This window comes from Neltuma alba, unplaced genomic scaffold, assembly GCF_004799145.2.
Source record: "Neltuma alba isolate B1F8T4 unplaced genomic scaffold, ASM479914v2 tig00012981_pilon, whole genome shotgun sequence".
NCBI lineage: Eukaryota > Viridiplantae > Streptophyta > Magnoliopsida > Fabales > Fabaceae > Neltuma > Neltuma alba.
Window position 1 is genome coordinate 151,860 of NW_021637338.1, and position 21,117 is coordinate 172,976.

At 34.2% G+C, this 21,117-nt stretch overlaps 1 protein-coding gene and 1 pseudogene across 1 annotated transcript; both read left to right on the forward strand.

Moving 5' to 3' along the window:
* Nucleotides 1-931: 931 nt before the first annotated feature.
* LOC114733194 (protein GFS12) lies at nt 932-10,142 on the forward strand. Its single transcript, XM_028920605.1, has 16 exons — nt 932-1,138; nt 1,222-1,313; nt 1,524-3,617; nt 3,795-4,122; nt 4,224-4,439; nt 4,548-4,620; nt 5,199-5,404; nt 5,503-5,565; nt 6,146-6,354; nt 6,763-6,874; nt 7,022-7,543; nt 7,848-8,158; nt 8,254-8,497; nt 8,574-8,647; nt 9,126-9,264; nt 9,515-10,142. Exons 1-16 carry the CDS (start codon nt 992-994, stop codon nt 9,662-9,664), a joined length of 4,980 nt encoding a protein of 1,659 aa, XP_028776438.1. The 5' UTR covers nt 932-991; the 3' UTR covers nt 9,665-10,142.
* A 7,014-nt stretch (nt 10,143-17,156) lies between these two features.
* Nucleotides 17,157-20,533, forward strand: LOC114733197 (stem-specific protein TSJT1-like; annotated as a pseudogene).
* Nucleotides 20,534-21,117: the final 584 nt, after the last annotated feature.

The window sequence follows — 21,117 nt, forward strand, 5'->3', positions numbered from 1 at the left end:
GGTGCAGTGGGTTGAGACTTATATAAGATGCTTCGAGGCATAGGCTTAGGCATTCCGCACTTGAACTTTCGTGCACCTCTTTCCTCCTTTGAAATTTCTGCTACCTGGCTGAGTCTATCTTTTACCTTCTGCTGTTCTGTTCCCTCTGTTCTTGTAGGAGGAGTCCATTTAATCTTGGGGAGTGTCGCTTCCTCATCTGTTGGTAGTCATGGAATAGCTCTTAAGGAAAGCGTTCGTAGGATGTGACTCGACCTAATCATTTTTTGCAGGTGCTACTGCCAATACAATGACCCACACCATAACCCACCAAGATAACACCATGCCAATCGCAAAACTTACTAGTAGTGTCTTTGGTAGCTGGAATCTCATCCTCTCCAATGTTGATTTTGTATACCATCTCTAAAGCACTATTGCTATCAACTTGAATTTGATTAATCTTACTGACTAACATTAACCATAGGTCACTAGCTTTTTTGTAATAAAGATCAGTGGGTATGGTCACAATCTCAATCCCATTGATAAATGTATAGGATGATTAGTGTTGGGAGGGAGAGGGAGAGGGAGAGGGGGAGGAAGAAGGAAAGAGGAAGAGATTGGGTGATGGAAGAAAAAGAAGAAGAAAAAGGCATTTTAGTCTTTTGAGCTTTATTTTATAATTACAATTTAAGAACTAGTCTCCCCAAGCAATTTAGTTTATTTAGGTGTGCGCTTTGGTATTTTGCTAATTTAGGGGGTTTTTGTTGTTGCAATTTTCCATTTAATTTTTGCAAAACTTCATTAGTGTTCCAATGAGAAGTTGAAAACGAAAAACCTTTGACAATGTAAAATGTAAGAGTGGCGTAATTACTAAAATGGCCATATATGATTATGCCTTGCTTTCGTTCTAACGCACCTGTCGATCAAAGAGAAGAGTGAACATCTGTGCTCTGGTAGTTCCAGAACGAAGCTCATGGGGGTGAAAATGGAGGGAACTTCTTGAGTCTCCGAAGCGATGGAGGAGGGAGCCAAAATGGGGGCACGTGATTTCTGCTTCGAGTGCCTCCAACTTCGAATCAAATCCGATTTCTCGGAGCGACTCGTTTTCCACTATGGCATCTCCCCTTCCGCTTTTCCGTTTGGATCCTCAGCCGTCGTTGAGGTATCTCTGTCTTTGTTTCTGGATTGCTCATTTTTATATTAATCAATTTCTTGCTTAATTTGTTTTGTTTTTTCCAAGTACAGATTTCTAGTACCACGGCTGGTGAGGTTTCAGCTGGTCAATTTATATTGGACTACAGGCCCAGCCATGAGGAAGATTGTTTCACCAAATATATGTAAGATTCAAGCCCTTAAGCTAACTAAAGTCGGTATGTAATGATGATTGTGTAAGACGCTAGTCATGTTTGAGGCTTTGAGCATTGGTTGGGTTTGTGCCTTTTTTTTTTTTTTTCTAAAAAAAATTGTCTATTCCTTCCTTTTCATTCTTTCTGGATCATGTCGTTGAGTAACTAGTGGTTATAAATTGGTTCTTTTCCTCGTTTCAGTGATGAATATAGTCTGGATAATGATGATTGCCGTACAAGTAATTATACACCTGGTGAAAGCCAGTATAATAATGGGTTCAATGGTGGTGTGCAAAGAGATGGAATGTCTTTGGTTGAGTCTGGAAGAAGAAAAACCTGTTGTAACCATTCTACAAGATTTTCGTGCTCAAGGACAGTTGCTGCACTGGCCCCAATTGCTCGTGTGGGAATCTCTTCCTATTCTACTTTTGAAGAGGTTGCAGCTGATTTCATGTCTGGTTCACTAGAGGATCGCATATTAGATTCACTTAGTCTCACAATCGAGGGGAAAGCATCTGGCCGGGAAAGCATAAATTTCCTTAATCTAATTGGTTTGCCATCATTTGAGGAAGATACTGTTCCAGGTTCGTTGAGGCATCCAAACATAGCTCCTGTTATTGCAATGTTGAAAACATCCAATCACGTTAACATGGTTCTTCCGAAGACCCCTTATACCTTGGAAAATATTCTTCACTATAACCCCGATGCCTTAGTGTCTGACTGGCATAAAAGGTTTCTTATATTTCAGCTACTCTCAGCGTTATGGTACCTACATGGTCTTGGTTTATCCCATGGGAATATATGTCCATCCAATGTCATGCTGACTGACTCATTGTGGTCTTGGCTGCGTTTGTGGAATGAACCTGAATTGGAATATGCTTTAAAGCCACTAGAGACTGAAAGAAATGGTTCTACCCAATCAAAAATTGGTTGTTTCAATGGGGGTTGCCAATCTGATAGCCTTTATGCAGATCTAAAGCTTTCTCCATCTGTAGATTGGCATTCTAGCTTTACTAAGTGGTGGAGAGGTGAATTAAGTAATTTTGAATATTTACTAATCTTAAATAAATTGGCAGGGAGAAGGTGGGGGGATCACACATTTCATCCAGTAATGCCTTGGGTAATAGACTTTAGCACAAAACCAGATGAGAATTTTGACGCAGGATGGAGAGACTTGAGCAAGAGCAAATGGCGCTTGGCCAAAGGTGATGAACAGTTAGATTTTACCTATTCAACTTCTGAGATCCCTCATCATGTATCAGATGAATGTCTGTCTGAATTGGCTGTCTGCAGTTACAAAGCAAGACGGCTACCTCTGAATGTTCTTCGTATGGCTGTTCGTACAGTGTATGAACCTAATGAGTATCCTTCTACAATGCAGAGGCTCTACCAATGGACCCCTGATGAATGCATTCCGGAGTTCTATTGTGATAGTCAAATTTTTAAGTCAATTCATGACGGTATGTCAGACTTGGCCGTACCTTCATGGGCAAAGAGCCCTGAAGATTTCATTAAATTGCATCGTGATGCTTTAGAAAGTAATAGGGTTTCGTTGCAACTTCATCAATGGATAGATATCACATTTGGGTACAAAATGTCTGGCGAGGCAGCTATTGCTGCCAAGAATGTCATGCTTCCTGTATCAGAACCCATGATGCCAAGATCAACAGGACGCCGGCAGCTCTTCACACGTCCACACCCCATTCGTCATGGAAATACCAACATAACATGTCATTCTACCACTAACAATGCCAAGTTTTGTAGACAAGTGAATGTATTGCAAAATGAGATCCTATCTGAAGCTGGTTATCTGCAAAAATTAGAAGAAGCATCAAAATTTTCTGAGCATGCTAGGCATTTGAGTGCTTGTTATCATGATCCATTAAATACGCTAGAGAGGGAAATCTCATCTTCAAAAGATGCAACAACGGAGACACTTAGCCAAGTTATGTCCAAAGTATCTATGATAGGCAAAAATCATATAGAGCATTCAAAAATGGATCTAATCTGTTTTCTTCAGCATATAAAGGAGGAAGATGAATGTTCATCAGGATATCCAGACTTTTTGCTTTGGAGGCAGAAATTTTCTTGTTCAAAACTCACCTCTGAAGATGTTGCAAGAGACATATTTTCTGTTGGTTGTATCCTAGCCGAACTCTATCTGTGTAGGCCTCTCTTTGATTCAGCCTCATTGGCAATATACTTGGAGGATGGAACCTTACCAGCATTTTTACAGGAACTACCTCCTCATATTAAATTACTTGTCCAAGCATGCATTCGAAAAGAATGGACAAGGTATCAAATTGTGTGTGTCTGTATGTGCAAATTTTTTTTGCACACATAAGCTCATCTGCTTAGGTGTTAGTGAACAACTTTGTCCATGTATGCACCGGGCATTTCTACAAATCTTTATTGTTAGTGGATCTGCTTCTTTTTCTATCATTTTGTTGAAGTATCTGTTTTGTTGTGCAGGAGGCCAACAGTCAAAACTCTTCTGGAATCACCTTATTTTCCAAAGACTGTAAAATCTACCTACCTGTTTCTTGCCCCCCTTCAGCTTCTGGCTAAGAATGAAACCCGCCTTCGTTATGCTGCAAATTTTGCCAAGCAGGGAGCCCTCAAGTTAATGGGCACATTTGCAGCTGAAATGTGTGCCCCTTTTTGCTTGCCACTTGTATTAGATTCAGTGAATGACACTGAAGCTGAATTGGCCAATGTACTAATTAGAGAGTTCATAAAATGCTTAACAGCACAAGCAGTGAAAACACTAGTCTTACCAACCATCCAAAAAATCTTGCAGGTTAGTTGTAAACTTTTATGAATTTCAAAAAGCATGTAGACATTTTTTGGTCCTTCTATTTTCTTTGACTTCTTACCTGTAGATCTGTTTGCACTTTGCAGACTACAGGTGATTCTCATTTGAAGGTTTCTCTTTTACAAGATACATTTGTATGTGAAATATGGAATGGAGTTGGTAAACAAATATACCTGGAAACTATTCATCCCTTGGTCTTGTCAAACTTGTATGTTTCTCCGCACAAAACTTCAGCTGTCTCCGCTTCTGTGTTGTTAATTGGTTCCAGTGAGGAGCTTGGTGTACCCATTACCATCCATCAGGTTTTTGCGAGAACCTTTGTTGCTATTTTTTTCTGTTCTGCACAAGCATGCACTCTGACATGCATGTAAAAATTATCATGTTTTAGTAACCTCCAATTTTTGGATCAGACAATCTTGCCTCTGGTTCACTGCTTCGGGAAAGGACTGTGTGCTGATGGAATTGATGTGCTGGTCAGAATTGGTAATCTTGGTTCTTTGGCTTAAGATTTTGCCATCTTTCAAAAACAAAACAAAAAAAATTTAAGACCTTGATGGGTTTGCTGTTGTTAGCACCTATAATTGAAGGGATATGGAGAAGATGATGGGTGTAGGTCCAACAAGATTAAGGAGACGTAGTGTAATCTAGAAACTAACTTAGATTGAGGTGCCGAAAAGGAATTAGAGGTTGTAGAAACTATGATACATAATGATTGTGATGCTGTGTGCCGGCAGAGAAAGAAAGTGGTGGGATAGTACATCAAGGACCATCCACTAAGGAAGGAAGAGTATCATTTTTCTGGGGAAATTAGGAGAGATTGTAGCATCTTGGAATTTTGAAAGTTGAAACACTATCTTTACGATTTTCTCATTTTGCATTGTTTAATATGTTTTCGTGCTGTTTATTTTTCATTTTCCTTACTGGACCGAATCCACTATTCTGTGTATCATTTTGTACTGGCAGAGTTGTTAATCTTTTTATTCTGGTCTAAGTAACATACAGAAAGCAGGGTTCCATCAGACCTTCAGCTTGTAAGCCCCTTCCATTCTTTGACTTCTCAGGTGGTGTTTTTGGCGAATCCTTTATTGTCAGACAGTTGCTGCCAATACTTAAAAACATGGTTCATTACTTCATTGATATATCATGCATGAATAAGCCGGATCCTGTCCAGAGCTGGAGTGCTTTAGCACTTATTGATTGTATGATGGCATTAGATGGTCTTGTGGCTTTCCTCACACAAGAATCTATTGTGAAGGAACTACTTGAAGTATGGTTGTTGTTCTGTAGTCTTCAACGTTCAAACTGCTTGATTGACTGTAAAATGATGTCTCACAGTTGACAGTTGAATCAATTATAAACTTGCAGGATCAAAGGTGTCTATACATTGAGGTTCTTAAGCAGAAACATATGGAAATTGCGGTGCTTCAGGTTCAAGTTATCTATTGGTTTGTTTTAAATTCACTACTTATCAAGTTCTGTTGGCTCTCATCCTACCTTAGCTTTTTGGACTTTCCCTTGAGGGATTTTGTCACTTTGAGTGGATCATAAGTCACAGAAATTTTGTTGTGTTAAATGGACAATGCCCCCCTCCCCCCCCACAAAGCCAAAAAAAAAAAAAAGTTTCTTTGTGTTGGAGTTGATGAAAATGAACAGTCATGTGTGATTGTTGGAACTGATCGTAAATCACAGAAATTTTCTGTTAAATGGGCGGTAGCCCCCCCCCCCCAAACCAAAAAAAAAAAGTCTCTGTGTTGGAATTGATGAAAATGAACAGTCATGTATGATTGACGTTTGTGCCTTTCGACCCTAGGGCATAACAAACTAAACCATAGATAGATGTCTTCTGTTGCTTTTATGCTAGCCCCCAAAGTTATGAACTCTTGTAGGTTCTTTCTGACCTTATTATCCAGCTAATATACCTGACAGTCGGATAAGTATGCTTCTTCCTTCCTATCATGTGTCTAATCCATTAGCTAAATTATTAACTCTTCGTGCTTATGCTGATCAGGTTGCTGCTACTACTTTATTTGCAATTTGTCAACGAATTGGACAAGACTCGACGGTGCTTCATATTCTACCAAAACTCAAAGAACTATTTGATGAGCTTGCGTTCTCAAAGGAAGTTGCTGAAGGTTCTGCCACTGCTGGCAGAAGCTCGAAGATTGCAAAGTTAAAAATTGGTGGGGATTTACACATTGAAAGTCGAATGGATCTAGTGTAAGTGTCAATATGCTTACTAGACTAGATTTTAGGTTGGTAAAATATGTCTGTGCATGCATGTGTATATTTGTGTGACTGTATGAATTAAAAATGATACAAGAAACTAAACCTCCAAAAATGAAAGAAAAGTTCTCAAACTTCACCTATTCAGGCCGAATTTCACGTTCTTATAAAATTACTGTAGGAATTTAAGGGTGGAATCCAAACAAAAAGCTTTCAAAAATTACTATTAACTTTAAACTGCCTCGTCTGACTGCAAACTGAGGATATTCCTAATGTATTTTAGGGTTTAATTTACTGGGAATAGGATGCTCATCCTACAATCACAGCTGATTTGATTTATTTTGTTGCATAAAATTGCCCCTTTCTTTTTAGCTTTATGTGTATAAAATGTGTCATATGCAGGTTGCTTCTTTATCCTTTCTTTGCATCTCTTCTTGGAATAGAAAAACTTCGTCAATGTTGTGCTACATGGTTGCTCCTTGAACAATTTCTTCAACGTCGTCATAATTGGAAGGTATACTACCTTTTTTTTTTTTTTTTAAATTTTCCCATATCACTTCTCAAGCGGAGACTTGTGAGTGCTTTATTGATATGATTGTTTCTATTACATAGCACTGTGCACATCTTTCTTGCTCTTATTTCTAAACCCATCATGATTCAGTGGGAATATTCAGGGGAGTCATCAAGAAGTGGTTCAGAAAATATAATTGCTCGAAGACCTACAACTACAAGGGGATTTAAAAATGAATACAATCCGGCAAAGTTATTGCTTAATGGGGTTGGCTGGTCAATTCCACAATCCCAAGGAAGTAGAAGTTCCAAAAACCTGATCTCCCCACGACGATCAAATGCAGTTCATCAAAGTCCAACCTTAGTGCATGAAGGAGTGTCATATCAAATGAATCATGAACCCTGGTTTTGGTTCCCTAGTCCAGCTACTATCTGGGATGGACCTGAATTTCTTGGGCGTGTGGGTCTTCAAAAAGATGACCTTCCATGGAAGATCAGAGCATCTGTTATATACTCTACACGTGCACATCATGGAGCTGTGAGGTCTTTAGCTGTATGTCAAGATGAGTGTACTGTTTTCACAGCAGGTGTTGGCCAAGGTTATAAAGGAATTGTTCAGAAGTGGGAACTTAGTCGAACTAACTGTTTATCTGGCTATTATGGCCATGAGGAGGTTTGCTTCTTCTATCTCTTAATTAAAACTATACTCCTCGATGATTAGACATGCTGCATAATCTGAGTCCTCTTAGCATCACATATTTTCGGTATTACAATGAAGCACTGTCTTAGTTGTATAGTAAAACTTGACTGGATGGTAGGAAGTAGTGCAACAAAATACAAAGGAAACTGTTATAGCCTAGAATTAGCTGCGAGTTGATATGTGCTCTTGGCTTTTGTGTGACTCACATGATGTTCTAGTTTTAATGATCAGTGGTAATTTTGTGACGCATTTCACCAATCATTTATCTCAATTGTAGGTTGTGAACGATATATGTATCTTATCATCCAGTGGAAGAGTGGCATCTTGTGACGGAACCATTCATGTTTGGAATAGTCAAACGGGGAAGACAATATCAGTATTTGCTGAGTCTCCAATAGAAGTTGCCCACCTTCCAAGCCATGTATCCTCTCAGTCAAAGATAAATAGTGACCAGGCTAATGTTCTTAATATGAATGCATTATCAAACGGAATATTGTCTAGTGCCTTTGATTCAAGCCTTTATACTTGTATGCATCTATTAGACTCTCCCGAAATGCTCGCAGTTGGCACTGGAAATGGGTCTCTCAGGTGGATTTTACTCTCTAGTTTGAGTTCCATTACAATCATATATGCATTGGAGATGTATTTGTGATAAAACCTTGATCTCTTGCTTTGCTGTACAGGTTCATTGATGTTGCTCGAGGTCAAAAGCTTCATATCTGGAGAGGGGAATCTAATGAATCTAGTTTTCCTTCTCTTATTTCTGCCATTTGTTCCTCTAGGGCTGACAAGATGCAAACAGGCGGAGCTTCTACTTTGCCATCTTTAATTGCAACTGGTCTAAGTTCTGGTCATTGTAAATTATTTGATGCGAAGAGTGGAAATGTCATTGCCTCATGGCGAGCTCATGATGGATATGTGACTAAGGTATTCTCATAAGTCAGAATGTTAACACCAAATTTGATTTTGCACAGACCTTCACTGATGTTATTATAAACTGCAGCTGGCAGCACCTGAAGACCATCTGCTCATTTCTAGCTCTCTTGACAAAACATTACGAGTCTGGGACTTAAGGATGTAAAGCGCTATGCCCTTCATGAATCTTTAGTTCACTAGCACAATTTACGGCCATCTCATTCCATCTTTTTCTGACCTACGTTCAAAGTTGACACATCAAAATCCTTAGAAGTTAAGATGCATGTGATTGACATTTGAGGAAGCACCTGACCTATGGGAGCTTACTTTTTCATGACAATAATGTATTTGCGATAAGCAGGTTTCACTTGTAAATTAAGAATCAGTCTGAAGATAAAAATGATAGGAAAAACTGTTCCAACAATAATTTTGTGTGTTTGCATCCCCAATGCTGTGCATTATAGTGACAGACTTCTCCGCTCCTCTATGTTTTGTTGTTACGTGTCGTAAAATATTCTGATAAATTCTAACTTCTTATTGACAGCTATTTTCCTGATAGGAAAAAATTAATAAAACTGCTAAGCCTTTTTCTGCACTTAGGAAAGACATCCTGGTGCTCATTTTTCAGTTGTTGTTTCAGGAATTTCCAATCGCAGCCCGTCACTTTCAGAGGTCACTCAGATGGCATATTAAATTTCTCCATTTGGGGCCAAGATGTTATTTCAATTTCCAAAAGTAGGATTGGACTTCTATCCTTGTCTAGATCTGCTGATGAACCAGTATGCCTCTCTCTCTTCTTTCATGTCGTGTTCAAGGTCTTAACTAGGAACATATATATGTGTTTTTTTTTTTTTTTTTGGGGGGGGGGGTTGATATTTTGGGTAAAATTGAATCATATATCTGATGATTATGGGGGTGTAAAATTGTAGCGTAACATGGTTAGAGAGTATTAGAATGTCAAAACTGATAATCATGAATTATGAATGCCAAATATACTACGGTAATATGACCAAGGTTTTCATGACACAGGACGGACCACATCACATTATTCCTCAGAAACTCTACACATCAGATAATGGATCAAAAAGCTTGTCATCATTGTCAAGTATTAGTATCCTTCCATTTTCTCGATTTTTTCTTGTTGGAACAGAAGATGGTTATCTTAGCATCTGCTGTTAGGCATTATTATTCTTCTTCTTTTTCATATTCTCAATCCATGCCTGGGCAATGGGAAATTCTTTTGTACATGATGGACAGTACACAATATAATGTATTATTCATAGGAGATTCCTGTTAGAATATGCGTATAGTTCCAGAAGTGTGTTTAGATTGTAGTTGTCAAACGGTTTGGTTTGGATTGATTTGGGGTTAGGTGGAAAAAATTTCAGATTCAAGGTTATCATCCCAAGATGGCAGGATATGGAACCTATCAGGGTAAGATCTTAACAATTAAAGGTTATTTGTGGTTTGATATTGTCTGTATTTTGCTGACATTAGAATTAGAAGATTAGATTCTTAGAGACAAACAATATTTTTTCAGACTTGTAAAAGTCAAAATTTGATTTCAATAATGTGATTTACTTTAAATCCCTTGTCACCCAGGTATAGGTTGGGTGAAACGTAGTATATAATAGAATGTGATGATATATGCCGTTTACATTTTTGTCCCTTGATGCTCATCAGTTTTTTTCCTTTTTGATTTCTCTTTTTGAATGTATGATATTTTTTTTTTCTTTTGTGACTGCAGAAGATCTGTAACGAGATCTTTAATTTTTATAGATTTATGGCAACATGGAAGTATATTTTTATTCATTATAAGTATGTGTTAGTTTTCTTAATTATCCTCATCAACCATATATATTAGATGATTAAATTTAACTCCTAATTGGTTTTTATATCAAGTATTTTTTGAGGTTTGTATTTTATTTTATTTGGGGGCGGGGGTTGGGTCCAAAAAATAAACTCAGGAAATTCACATTGCTTCTTCATGAAACTATTATTATTATTACGTGTTTGTTTTGTACTACTTCTGGTTCTAATTATAAAAGTTAGTTGACTAATTTGAGAAGATTAAAAAAAAAAGTTGAGTTAGTTATTTAAATAAATAAGTGTTGTCTTTCTTAAAATATCTTTACCAATTAAGTGTATTGACTAAAATTACCATTGTTAAAAGGACTTTTTTGAGAAAAAAATGTATAAATACGAGAGACAAAATAGATTGGGATTTTATATTTATGATCAAAATAAAAGTCAAATAAGATCTTATATTAAAAATCGGAAGTAGTAATTTATTAGAGGGCACTCAGATGTCAAGTGTTAACATGATCTGAAAATAACATTTATTTTCTTTATTTTATCCCAGCACACAGTTTTCAGATTTTAAGAAAAAAAAAAAGCACGCAGTTTTCCAACTTGCTTTAATGAAAAGTAAATAAAAAGATATTCTCTAAATATATAAATTTACAAAATTAATTAACTGGTTGCTACTATAGTTTAATCGATCAAACAAAAAGATACTGATGAGGCGAAGCAAAATATTCTTTCCAAACACTACCTCTTATTTTAAATATAAGATATAATTTATAGTGCAAATTATATTATAAATTATATCATATTTTGACACAAAAAAATTAGATTTTATATTTAGAATTGGTAGAATTATTAGGCATCAAATGGGAAGAAACTCTCTTAAGATCATCCAGTTCATCAATAACAGTATAATTCAAAATATCAGTAAATATTGAATTTCTTGCACTCAATTTATTATTTTTCTTTTTTGGTGACCTTCTTGTAGTCAATTTAACCATATAAAACGAGGCCAAAAAACAAAGTTTAACCATATAAAATATATTATGTTGTCCTCTCTTCTATTAAAAATGTATCTCAGCATGTGGATCAGAAGGGTAATTTAAATAATAATTAAATTAAAATAGTAATATATGCAACGTACTATTTTCTTGCCTGTCCATTCTCCTCCTTACCGATAAAGCTTAAATTACATTTGGGTGTTGCAAGTTGCATGTTGCAGCCGTGTCAAAATTCTAAATTTTAATGCTGGGCAGGATATCGAAATCAGCTTTAACCCACAAATTTAAATTGCGTGGCCTTAAATTTAATATAATTTTATTTTTTTTACTTTTAATAAAATATTGTTTTAATAAAAATAGAAATTGAAGCAAAGATAACGTTATAATTATAGTTTATTATTCATTATATTAAGTTCTCAATCAAACATGATTATGTGTCCTATTTTATTCACGTGTATTTATAATTAAATGATGATATTTTAAAAATAAGACATATGATTATGTGTGATTAGAGAAGTTAATACCATAAATATAAGAAAATTAATGTAAGCAACAAATTAAAAAGGGACAATAACAAAAAAAGAAATTAGAATTTTTGTAAATACCAAATAAGGAATGTCAATAAAAATTTGTTATTATTTGCAAATTCTGACTTGTTAATATCAAATAAAATTGTGTTACCAAACCTGATTTAAGATTTGTAATTTTCAACTTCTTTTTTTTTTTTTTTGTCATTCTCCCAACTAAAAATTATAATTATAAATTACCGACATTAGTTTTGAATGGCTCAGATCTTATTATAGTATATCCTGGCCCCCAAAAAAAGTCTTATTATAAGATAATTACCCAAACTCATCGTGGATATCTAGGCATAGTATTAGTTTAATAACACATATCTAAACATAATACTCACTCCGGTCCTAATTATAAGACTCAATTGACTTATTTGAGGAGATTAAGAAAGTAAGTTAAGTTGGTTATTTATAATAAATAAGTGTTGTCATTCCTAAAATATCCTTACTAATTAAGTATATTGGCTAAAACTATCATTATTAGAAGGATTATCTTGGAAAAAAATGCATAAATATAAGAGACAAAATGGATTGGGATCTTATAATTAGCACCAAATAAAAAGTTAAATGGGGTCTTATAATAAGGACCGGAAGAGTATTAATTTAACAACACCACCGACAAATTGTAAACAAATCAAAATTATCTCTAGTCGCTCTGTTAAGTTAGTATTTGTTAATTCAAATCTCTCTTGAGTTTGGATTATAATGAGGAATCACCGATCCTCATGTTGCTAATTCAAATATTAATTGTCTTCCCAACGCTCAATTATCGCAGATTCGGATTCTCTTCGTACTGTCTATACTTTGTTTACCAATGTTGTTAAATTTCACCAAGTACATTGCTCCTAAGGGCATACATTCGGATCATGAGCCTGATTACTAAACATGCAAGATTTTACTTGTATCAATAAGTAGTTACTAAAGAGTAAAGATATAATATTTTCGATCTTTAATATAACAGTTAACTTGACTTTTAATTTAATTCTAAATATAAGACCATAATTTATTTTTTTCTTTTATATTTATCTATTTTTTCAAAATAGTTTTTGTAGTGGTTGTACATGTTAAAAATTCTATCAAGTAGTAATTCTAACTAATACATATGATTAGCAAAGGTATTTTAGAAAACATAACACATACCACCTACGGTCCTTAATATATAAGAATTAGTTGATTAATTTGAGTAGATTAAAAAAATTAGTTATGTTAGTTATTTGTAATAAATAGATATTATTTTTCCTAAAATATCCTTGTTAATCAACTGTATTGGCTAGAACTATCGTCATTACAAGGACTAATTTGAAATAAATAAATAAATATGAGAAACAAAATGGATTTAAGTTTTATATTTAAAATAAAAATAAAAATCAAACGAGCTATTATATTAAGGACTGAAGGTAGCATATTACAAACAACTAACTTAACAAGCTTCTATAATCTTCTAAAATTTGTTAACTAACTCTTATATTAAGGACATGAGGTAGTATGATTAAATATTTAAAATATAGGGGTATTTATCTAACTTATAGACATATATGTAATTTGATATTATATAGGGTTATTTTAAGGAGATTGTGTTATGTTTGTTGAAATTAGATAATCTAATTGAACATTAAGTTATTGTTCAAGATGATAAGTAGTCTCACTCTGTAAAAAGTAGAATACAAATTTGAATGTTAAGAAGTACACTTGTTGAAATAGCTTTAACCTCAACGCTCCCAATCTGATAAAAATTAATCTCAAGTTTAAAGTGATTTTAAGATACTTTGAATTAATAAAAAACTAATTAGTTTGATTAATCTATTTAAATTGTTCAAGCTAGCAAGCAGTAGTTCATGAACCACCGGGGACTGCATTATTTTTTGGGAAAATCCTAAAAAAATAATTGTTGAATTTCAAATTTTTAAATTAGTATTGATTACTGCACTTGTGTAAAAAAAAGACTGCATTCGAAAAACAAATGACATCATATTTTTATAATAATTTTTTATTTAGAATTTTGAAATTTAGCAGTCATTTTTTTTTAGATTTTTCCTTATTTTTTCCAAAATAAATATCAAAATACCAAAATAATAATAAAGTCCCACCTAGATCATCACCTTATTGGATGGGCCCCTGTGAAAAGCCGCACATAGAACGGATAGGAAGTATAATTAATGTAGTTTTTTTTCAATTTTAAAAAGCAATTCCTGATTTAATCTAATACTCCTTCCGTCTCTTATTATAAGATTTAATTTTTTAAATAGGTTTGTCTCTTTTTATAAAATCTTTTTTAAGTTTGTCTAAATATTTAATGCATTATTACTTATTTTATCCCTAATTTAATGTATTTAATACATTCTCTTTCTTCATTTATCTCACTATTACTCTCTTACATCTACCCATTTATACATAGGGGTATATTTTAAAAAAAAAATTGTATTTGTTACATATTAATTGCTTTTAACTAATTTTAACTGTTTTTTAAATCGTGCAATTTAGTTGAAAGGATCTTATAATAAGCGATGGAATAGTATTTTTTTAATATAGGGTCTTAAATTTGAGTAATGTAAATATTTAAAAAAAAATCTTGCTAGAATAACTTTTTCTCACAGAGAACAGGGCATAACTTGAATTCATCAAAATGCAAGCGCACACATAAATTACGACGAGGTCGAGTTTGAAATTTCATCCAAGTATAAAAGGTGGTATTGTTACTGAAATAATTTACCGCTAACTTGAATTCAAATTAATTGATTATACTTGATAGCAGATGATTCTCATCTTTCTTTAAAAAAATTAATGAAATACTCTATTTCATCCTTATTATTATCTTTAGTTTTTAATATAAGAAAATTAAACACATTTTATTTTGATATTCTCCAACTAGTTGAACAATATTCTAACCATATATAACCCATTCTAATTAATTAATAAATTTTACAGATGGTTTTATAATTTTAAAAATATCAATTAATTTTAACTAAAATTTTTAATTTACATAAAACTATTAATAGGTCCTTAACACAAGGACATAGTAGACAGGAGCATTTCCTTTCCCTTTCCATCTCTTTCTACTTTATCTATGCCTTCACTCCAAAGATCTTAACTTCCTTTCTATAAAATATGTGAATTGTAAGGATGCTTGGCTTGTAGATGATCTTCCTTCAATAATTTTGGTTATATTATCTACAATTATGGAGTAGGCAAGACCATGAAGGGCAAAATAGTACAATTTTTTTCGTTGGCAAAACAAAAAAACAACAATTTTTTTTTCTGGGATAGGATTCACCTGAACCTTTTGTATCCCTTAATTTTTTATTAAGCGATATAATTGGTTTTTTTAGTAATTAATATATATTTTAAAAATTATTGCTTTCAACCTAACATCTCAAAAGTTTGAGGGAACATTAGTTACTAGATTTTTTTTAATTATACATTTATATTTAATTGCACACAATTCTCAAAGTTAGGAGTTTAGAAAAATATAATAGAATATGCAAATATCAATTGCAATTAGTACTGCTCCTTGGCTTTTCTCCCCATCATTACTCTATCAAAGTTATCAACACTCTCTATATGTGGCTTATAAATCCACCACTGCATCTCTGCTATCTCATGTAGTGATCTCTTTTAATAGCTCAAAAGCTATGAAATGTGAGTTGTTAATTCGTGGTGACATCGTATATCCCTTATTTTATTGATGTTTTGAGTGATACTCCCTCCGGTTTAATATATAAACTTCAAATAATCGAATTACGTTTAACGGACTAATAGTTAAAATTAATTAAAAATAATAGATAGGTCATAACTACATTTTTTTTTCCAAATCTGCCATTATTTATTAAGAAAGTAAAAGGAGAGAGTAATAATTGAAAAAATAATAAAAGAGAATATATGACTGTAATATTAATGAAAGAGAAGGAGTACTGTACTAAATACAGTCAACTAAAAACAAAATAGGAAAAAAAAATAACAAATATTTAGACAAACTTAAAAATAGAGCTTATGTTTTGGACCAGAGTTCTCTTAAAAGATGAAGCTTATATATAGAATTGGAGGGAGTACCGACTCATATTTTTTGGGACTTCAAGTAATGTTTTGATTGGTGGTATTGCAGGTGATTTAAGATGGAACTCAAACTTCAATTGATTTTTGAAGTATTGATCGTTTTTTGAGCCTTCTAGTTAAAGCTCCGTGATTCAACGGCTTCAAGCGTAACTGGGGTAGTGATTATACTACGTGTGTGTCGTAATGCATTTTCTAAGACTTTGCGCTGCCAATATGGTCCTAACTTAGAATCAACTAGTGTTTTTCTTTATCATTTTATCGTTTTGTTAAATTAATATGTAAAATTATGATTTTGGATTCGGAATTTGAAAATAGCAAATAAGGACCGGATCCCATTTTAGCAAATATGAAATATGGATAAAATGTCTGAAATGCCCCTTAGCCAAATTGTGATCTGGTCTATTGAAATTGTCATTAGCTAAAATGAACTTGTTATTTCCCATAGTCAACTTGTCATTTGGTATACCCTCAACCAAGTTGTGATTTGGTCTACTGAAATTGTCATTTGTTAAAGTGAATTTGTCATTTTCTATAATCAACTTGTCATTTGGCTAAGGGGCATTTTAGATATTTTAGCACGATTTCGTATTTGCAAAAGTAAAATCAGATCTTTATTTGCTACTTTTCAAGTTAAGAGTCCCAAATCTCAATTTACATATTAGAGAGTCTTTTTTGTAATTTTTCCTAAATAAAATTGAGTCTTATTAAAAACAATCCAATTGCAATTAGTCCAGAGGCGGGTGATTAAAAAACAATTAGTACTCAGACCCTGATTTGGGACTAAATTATAAAGTACAATTACTTACATACCCTCAATTTAAAACTGAATAATTTTTACAAAACAAATGATAAGAACAGCTTAAGCATTGACAAGTTTGACAAAAATTGTTATTCTTCAAATTAAAAGCATGTAAATGATTTTGTCTATTATTTAATGCTTTAGGATAATTCCATTTCAAAATTCTGATTTGAGATTGAAATAATTTTGTAGCATTTTTCCCCTTTCTCCCGAATTTTTTAATATATTAATGGTGTTTCTTAATCTGGCTTTAAAAAAAATCAGAGTTTTAAAATAATATTTAATTAATTAGAAAATAGAAGCAAGTTTTTTCTAAAAAAGCAAAGAAAAAAGAGAAAATGGAAAGATAAGAATAATTTGGAAGAAAAAATCTAGTTAATTTCTGAAAATCTGTCCGAAAAGCAAGGGCACAGAGGGGATTGAAAGAAACCACCACAAATATAAATTGCGATTTCTCTGCGCGATCTTTGGTCATCTTCCTTCCTTCAATCTTCTCTGCTCACTGTGAACGCGTTCTTGTTCTTGTTCTTCTTCGGTTCCCATCAACGACCCACCAAAATGCTCGCAGTTTTCGACAAATCGGTGGCCAAGGGCCCCGATGCTCTCACCAGCCCTGAATCCGGCTCCGTTTCTTCCCTGAAAGACGACTTGCTCGCTAAACACTTTGCCTCCGCGCATTCCGGTGCCGTTTCCGTCAGTCTTGGCTCTTCTGGTCTCATGGTATATTCTATGGACAAACAGAACCCTCTCCTTCCAAGGTTCACTTCCCATTTCTGAAGTTATCGCATTTATCTTTACTTGAAGAAAGAGAGAAAGAATGAGCAAGCCTATTGATTTTATTTTATGTTTTTTTTATTTATCACCATCAATTCAATTTTTTGCTGGATCTGGGTATGTTAGTTTTTTTTCTGAGAATTGATTTTAGCAGATGAGGTTAAAATTGGAGCTGGCTTTTTTTATTTCTGGACGATCGAATCGCATGTTTTGTATTCTTGTGATGGAAAAATAGTTTACCGGTGTTTGGTTGCTTCTTTTGGCTAAAGTTCGTCCAATGATTTTCTAGCTTTCATGGATTAATTTAAATTCAGTTATGTTTATCTTATATGCTTATTTGGATGAGGCATGTTTGATTGATCTAACCTTAGGATCTCCTTATAGAAGTTGTCTCTTGGTCAATGACGTTATAATAATTTTTTGTCATTGGTATTATTTATATATAATATATATATATTGATAATCACTCGTTGTATTTTTTTTTTTCCTTGTGAATATAGTTTTTGTTCTAATTTTTGGGAAATCACTCGTTGCAGTATTTGGCTATCAGCCTGAAACTAATAGAACTAAACATTCTCCAATCCTCGAAAATCTGTGATGCTTTTGTGCCCTTCTTTGCTCTCGTTAATTCTTGGTGCTTTTTATTGTCTTTTCTGTTATTGGTTCCTCTTCTGGTTTGGGGTCTTTCTCGCTTCTGGAGTTATCTGTCTCTTTCTATGGCCTTAACGAGAGACATTAAAACTCTTGGTATGCCTGGGAACTTCTTGTTGATTATCCTTGAAGCTTTTCTAAGTGCGTTATTAGATATTTTAATCCTTATTGTGTTTTCCCAGCTATCAAAATATAATTTTTCCTTTGTCAGTATATTAGTTGTGTGCTCACCCTGCCCTTTTCATTGTTTGTTCTTTTTGGCTTTTCGCCAGTGTCGTTGTATTTTTCTTGTTATTGTTAGTTAATGAGTTTTGGATTGAAAAACATTTCAATCACGTTCATTAAGATAAATATGGAAACTTAAATATCTGCATAAAGTCATGCATGATTAGCCCTCCATCCTCTTTATAGTTACACTTGCAATAGTTTCCTTAATCCATGGGAAAAACTTCCCTTCTCAAATCACGAAGAGTGTGTTTGGATGACTTCCCAAAAGGACTTTTTCCAAAAGCGCCCCCATCCTTCTCAAAAAGGCACATTGACTTCCGTGAAAAAGAGGCTTCCATGCAATAAACCAAACATAACTAAATCTGAAATGCTCTCATCCAATCAGATGCCATGACAAATTAATTATACATGGAATATATATGTAGGGAGGCAGGGAGATAATTCTGTTATTTACTGCTTCCTTGAACATTTTTGGTATTAATTCTTGTCTCATCTTGCCAGATTTATTTGCTGTTGTGGATGACATCTTCTGCATATTTCAAGGCCACATTGGGAATGTCGCTAATCTCAAGCAACAATATGGGTTGAATAAAACAGCAAATGAGGCCATCATTGTCATAGAGGCTTACCGTACTTTAAGAGATCGTGGTCCTTATCCCATTGATCAGGTCGTGAGAGACTTCCAAGGGAAATTTGCATTTGTTCTGTATGACAGTAGTTCTAAAGCTGCATTTTTTGCTGTGGTGAGTACCATTTCTTGTCTACTTGTCTCCTTCCGTCTATTCCTATCACTCTCCCATAGTGCCGTGTCTCAAGGGCAAGGCAGAGACTTTCTGGTATATTCAAAATGGTCACATCGGAAAGCCTTGGAATAGTGCAGTTATATTCCTGCTACTGTCTCCTCTGACCTGGCATACATAAATTGGTCCTTTGCAGGATATTGATGGGAGTGTTCCCATCTTCTGGGGAACTGATGCTGATGGAAATCTTGTCCTTTCAGATGAAAAGGAGACTGTAATTAAGAGCTGTGGGAAATCCTTTGCTCCATTCCCTAAAGGTAATGCCATACTCTGATGTGGTAGGGCAGCTGACCCTCCAAATCCTGTGTGGTTTGAAGATTTCCTGTGGGACTTCATTTCTAAAAATTCATATCGCTGCTATAATGTGGGTTCAAGTAGAAATGAATGAAACCGGCTAGATTGATGTTGAAAGTTCATCGAAACATTGAATGGTTGATGTTAGGGATGAAAGTTCATCAACCTAGAAACATTGGAATAATGGTTGATGTTAGGGATGAAAAGTTCATCAACTTAGAAACATTGGAATAATGGGAACAATATGATCATATTATTGGTGTGGTGATGTGCAACAATTCATATCAAGTGTTCCCTCCCCCCCCCCCCCCAAAAAAAAAAAAAGCAAAAAATTCGTCCTCTTCATATGTTCTCACAAATGTTTCCCATGAGGTTATTACAGATATTCACTGACTCTATTTCTTCTTCCATATCATCTTGTGTCCCTTTCTTTGGTTCCGCTGTGTAAACTTATAGGATGCTTCTTCACATCATCTGGGGTTTGAGGAGTTTTGAGCATCCACTTAACGAGTTGAAGCCCATGCCGCGGTTGACAGCTCTGGTGAAGTATGTGGCGCAACGTTCAATGTGGATCCCAATGCCAAAAAGGAAAGTCCCAGCATGCCAAGAGTTGGGAGTGCTGCTAACTGGTCTAACTATTGATGCAGTGCTGTTTTATCTGCACCAATTTCCCTATTTAATATCAATCTGTTTCCATCATGAGAACTTCTGAGGCCTTTGTGGGCTGCTTAGCTTGGTGACATTAATTTTACTTCCATGAAAGCTTCAAAGTGGTGCTCAAACTGTTGCTTTCTTATCCTACACAGTGAGTACCATGAAGCTAATGCTTTCTGGGCACACAATATGTAATATTAATAATATGGCCTTGAATACCTTTTTTTCCCTGTATGGTAAATAATTCTCTGCCTCTGTAGGGTTTCATTCACTTTGGGTATAGTTTGATCTCTACTCGCCTTTTGATGTGGTTAATGTTATGTCAAACTGTGGCTCTTTAGAGTCCAATGACAGCAAGAATGATCAAGCAATGTTAAAAGAGAATGAGCGTAAAGCCAAGAAGTAAATTCTATTCTGTATATGCGTTCCGCTGTTTTTGTCAGTTTTTTTAAAGAAAAAACTACAGAGCAGTAGTTTATTTTATTTTATTTAAATTTTAGTAGTTTTTTATTTTTCCATAAAACGTGCTTTTAGAAAACTAATTTATTTTGTATAATACTTTTCATAAAATAAAAATTAGATCTTAATCCAGACGGTTCGAATCTGCCGCATAGCAGCAGAACTTCTGTGCTGAGGGTTACGAGGGCCATATGCCCGGCATATTTTTTTTGGGAAGAAAAAGCATGTGAAGAAAAAGTATATTTTTTCTAAAAAGTATATTAATATTATCGTACTCATTTTAAAAAAGTATAGTTAATAATATGATAATATTAAAAGAGTAGTTGCAAATGGATGTGTTTAGATTGTCATTAATTTCCTTACAAAATGTCTGACCTAGTATTCATTAACCAAGGTTTTAAATTTGAGCCCAATGGATGGAAAAATCACAATGAAATTTTGAAAGAGTTTCTCGTCGACCCATATCCCATTTGATTCAAATTCAAATTAATTAATTGATAGCACCAAGTATGAGATAACTTGCTCGAAAAAACACGGGGAAATT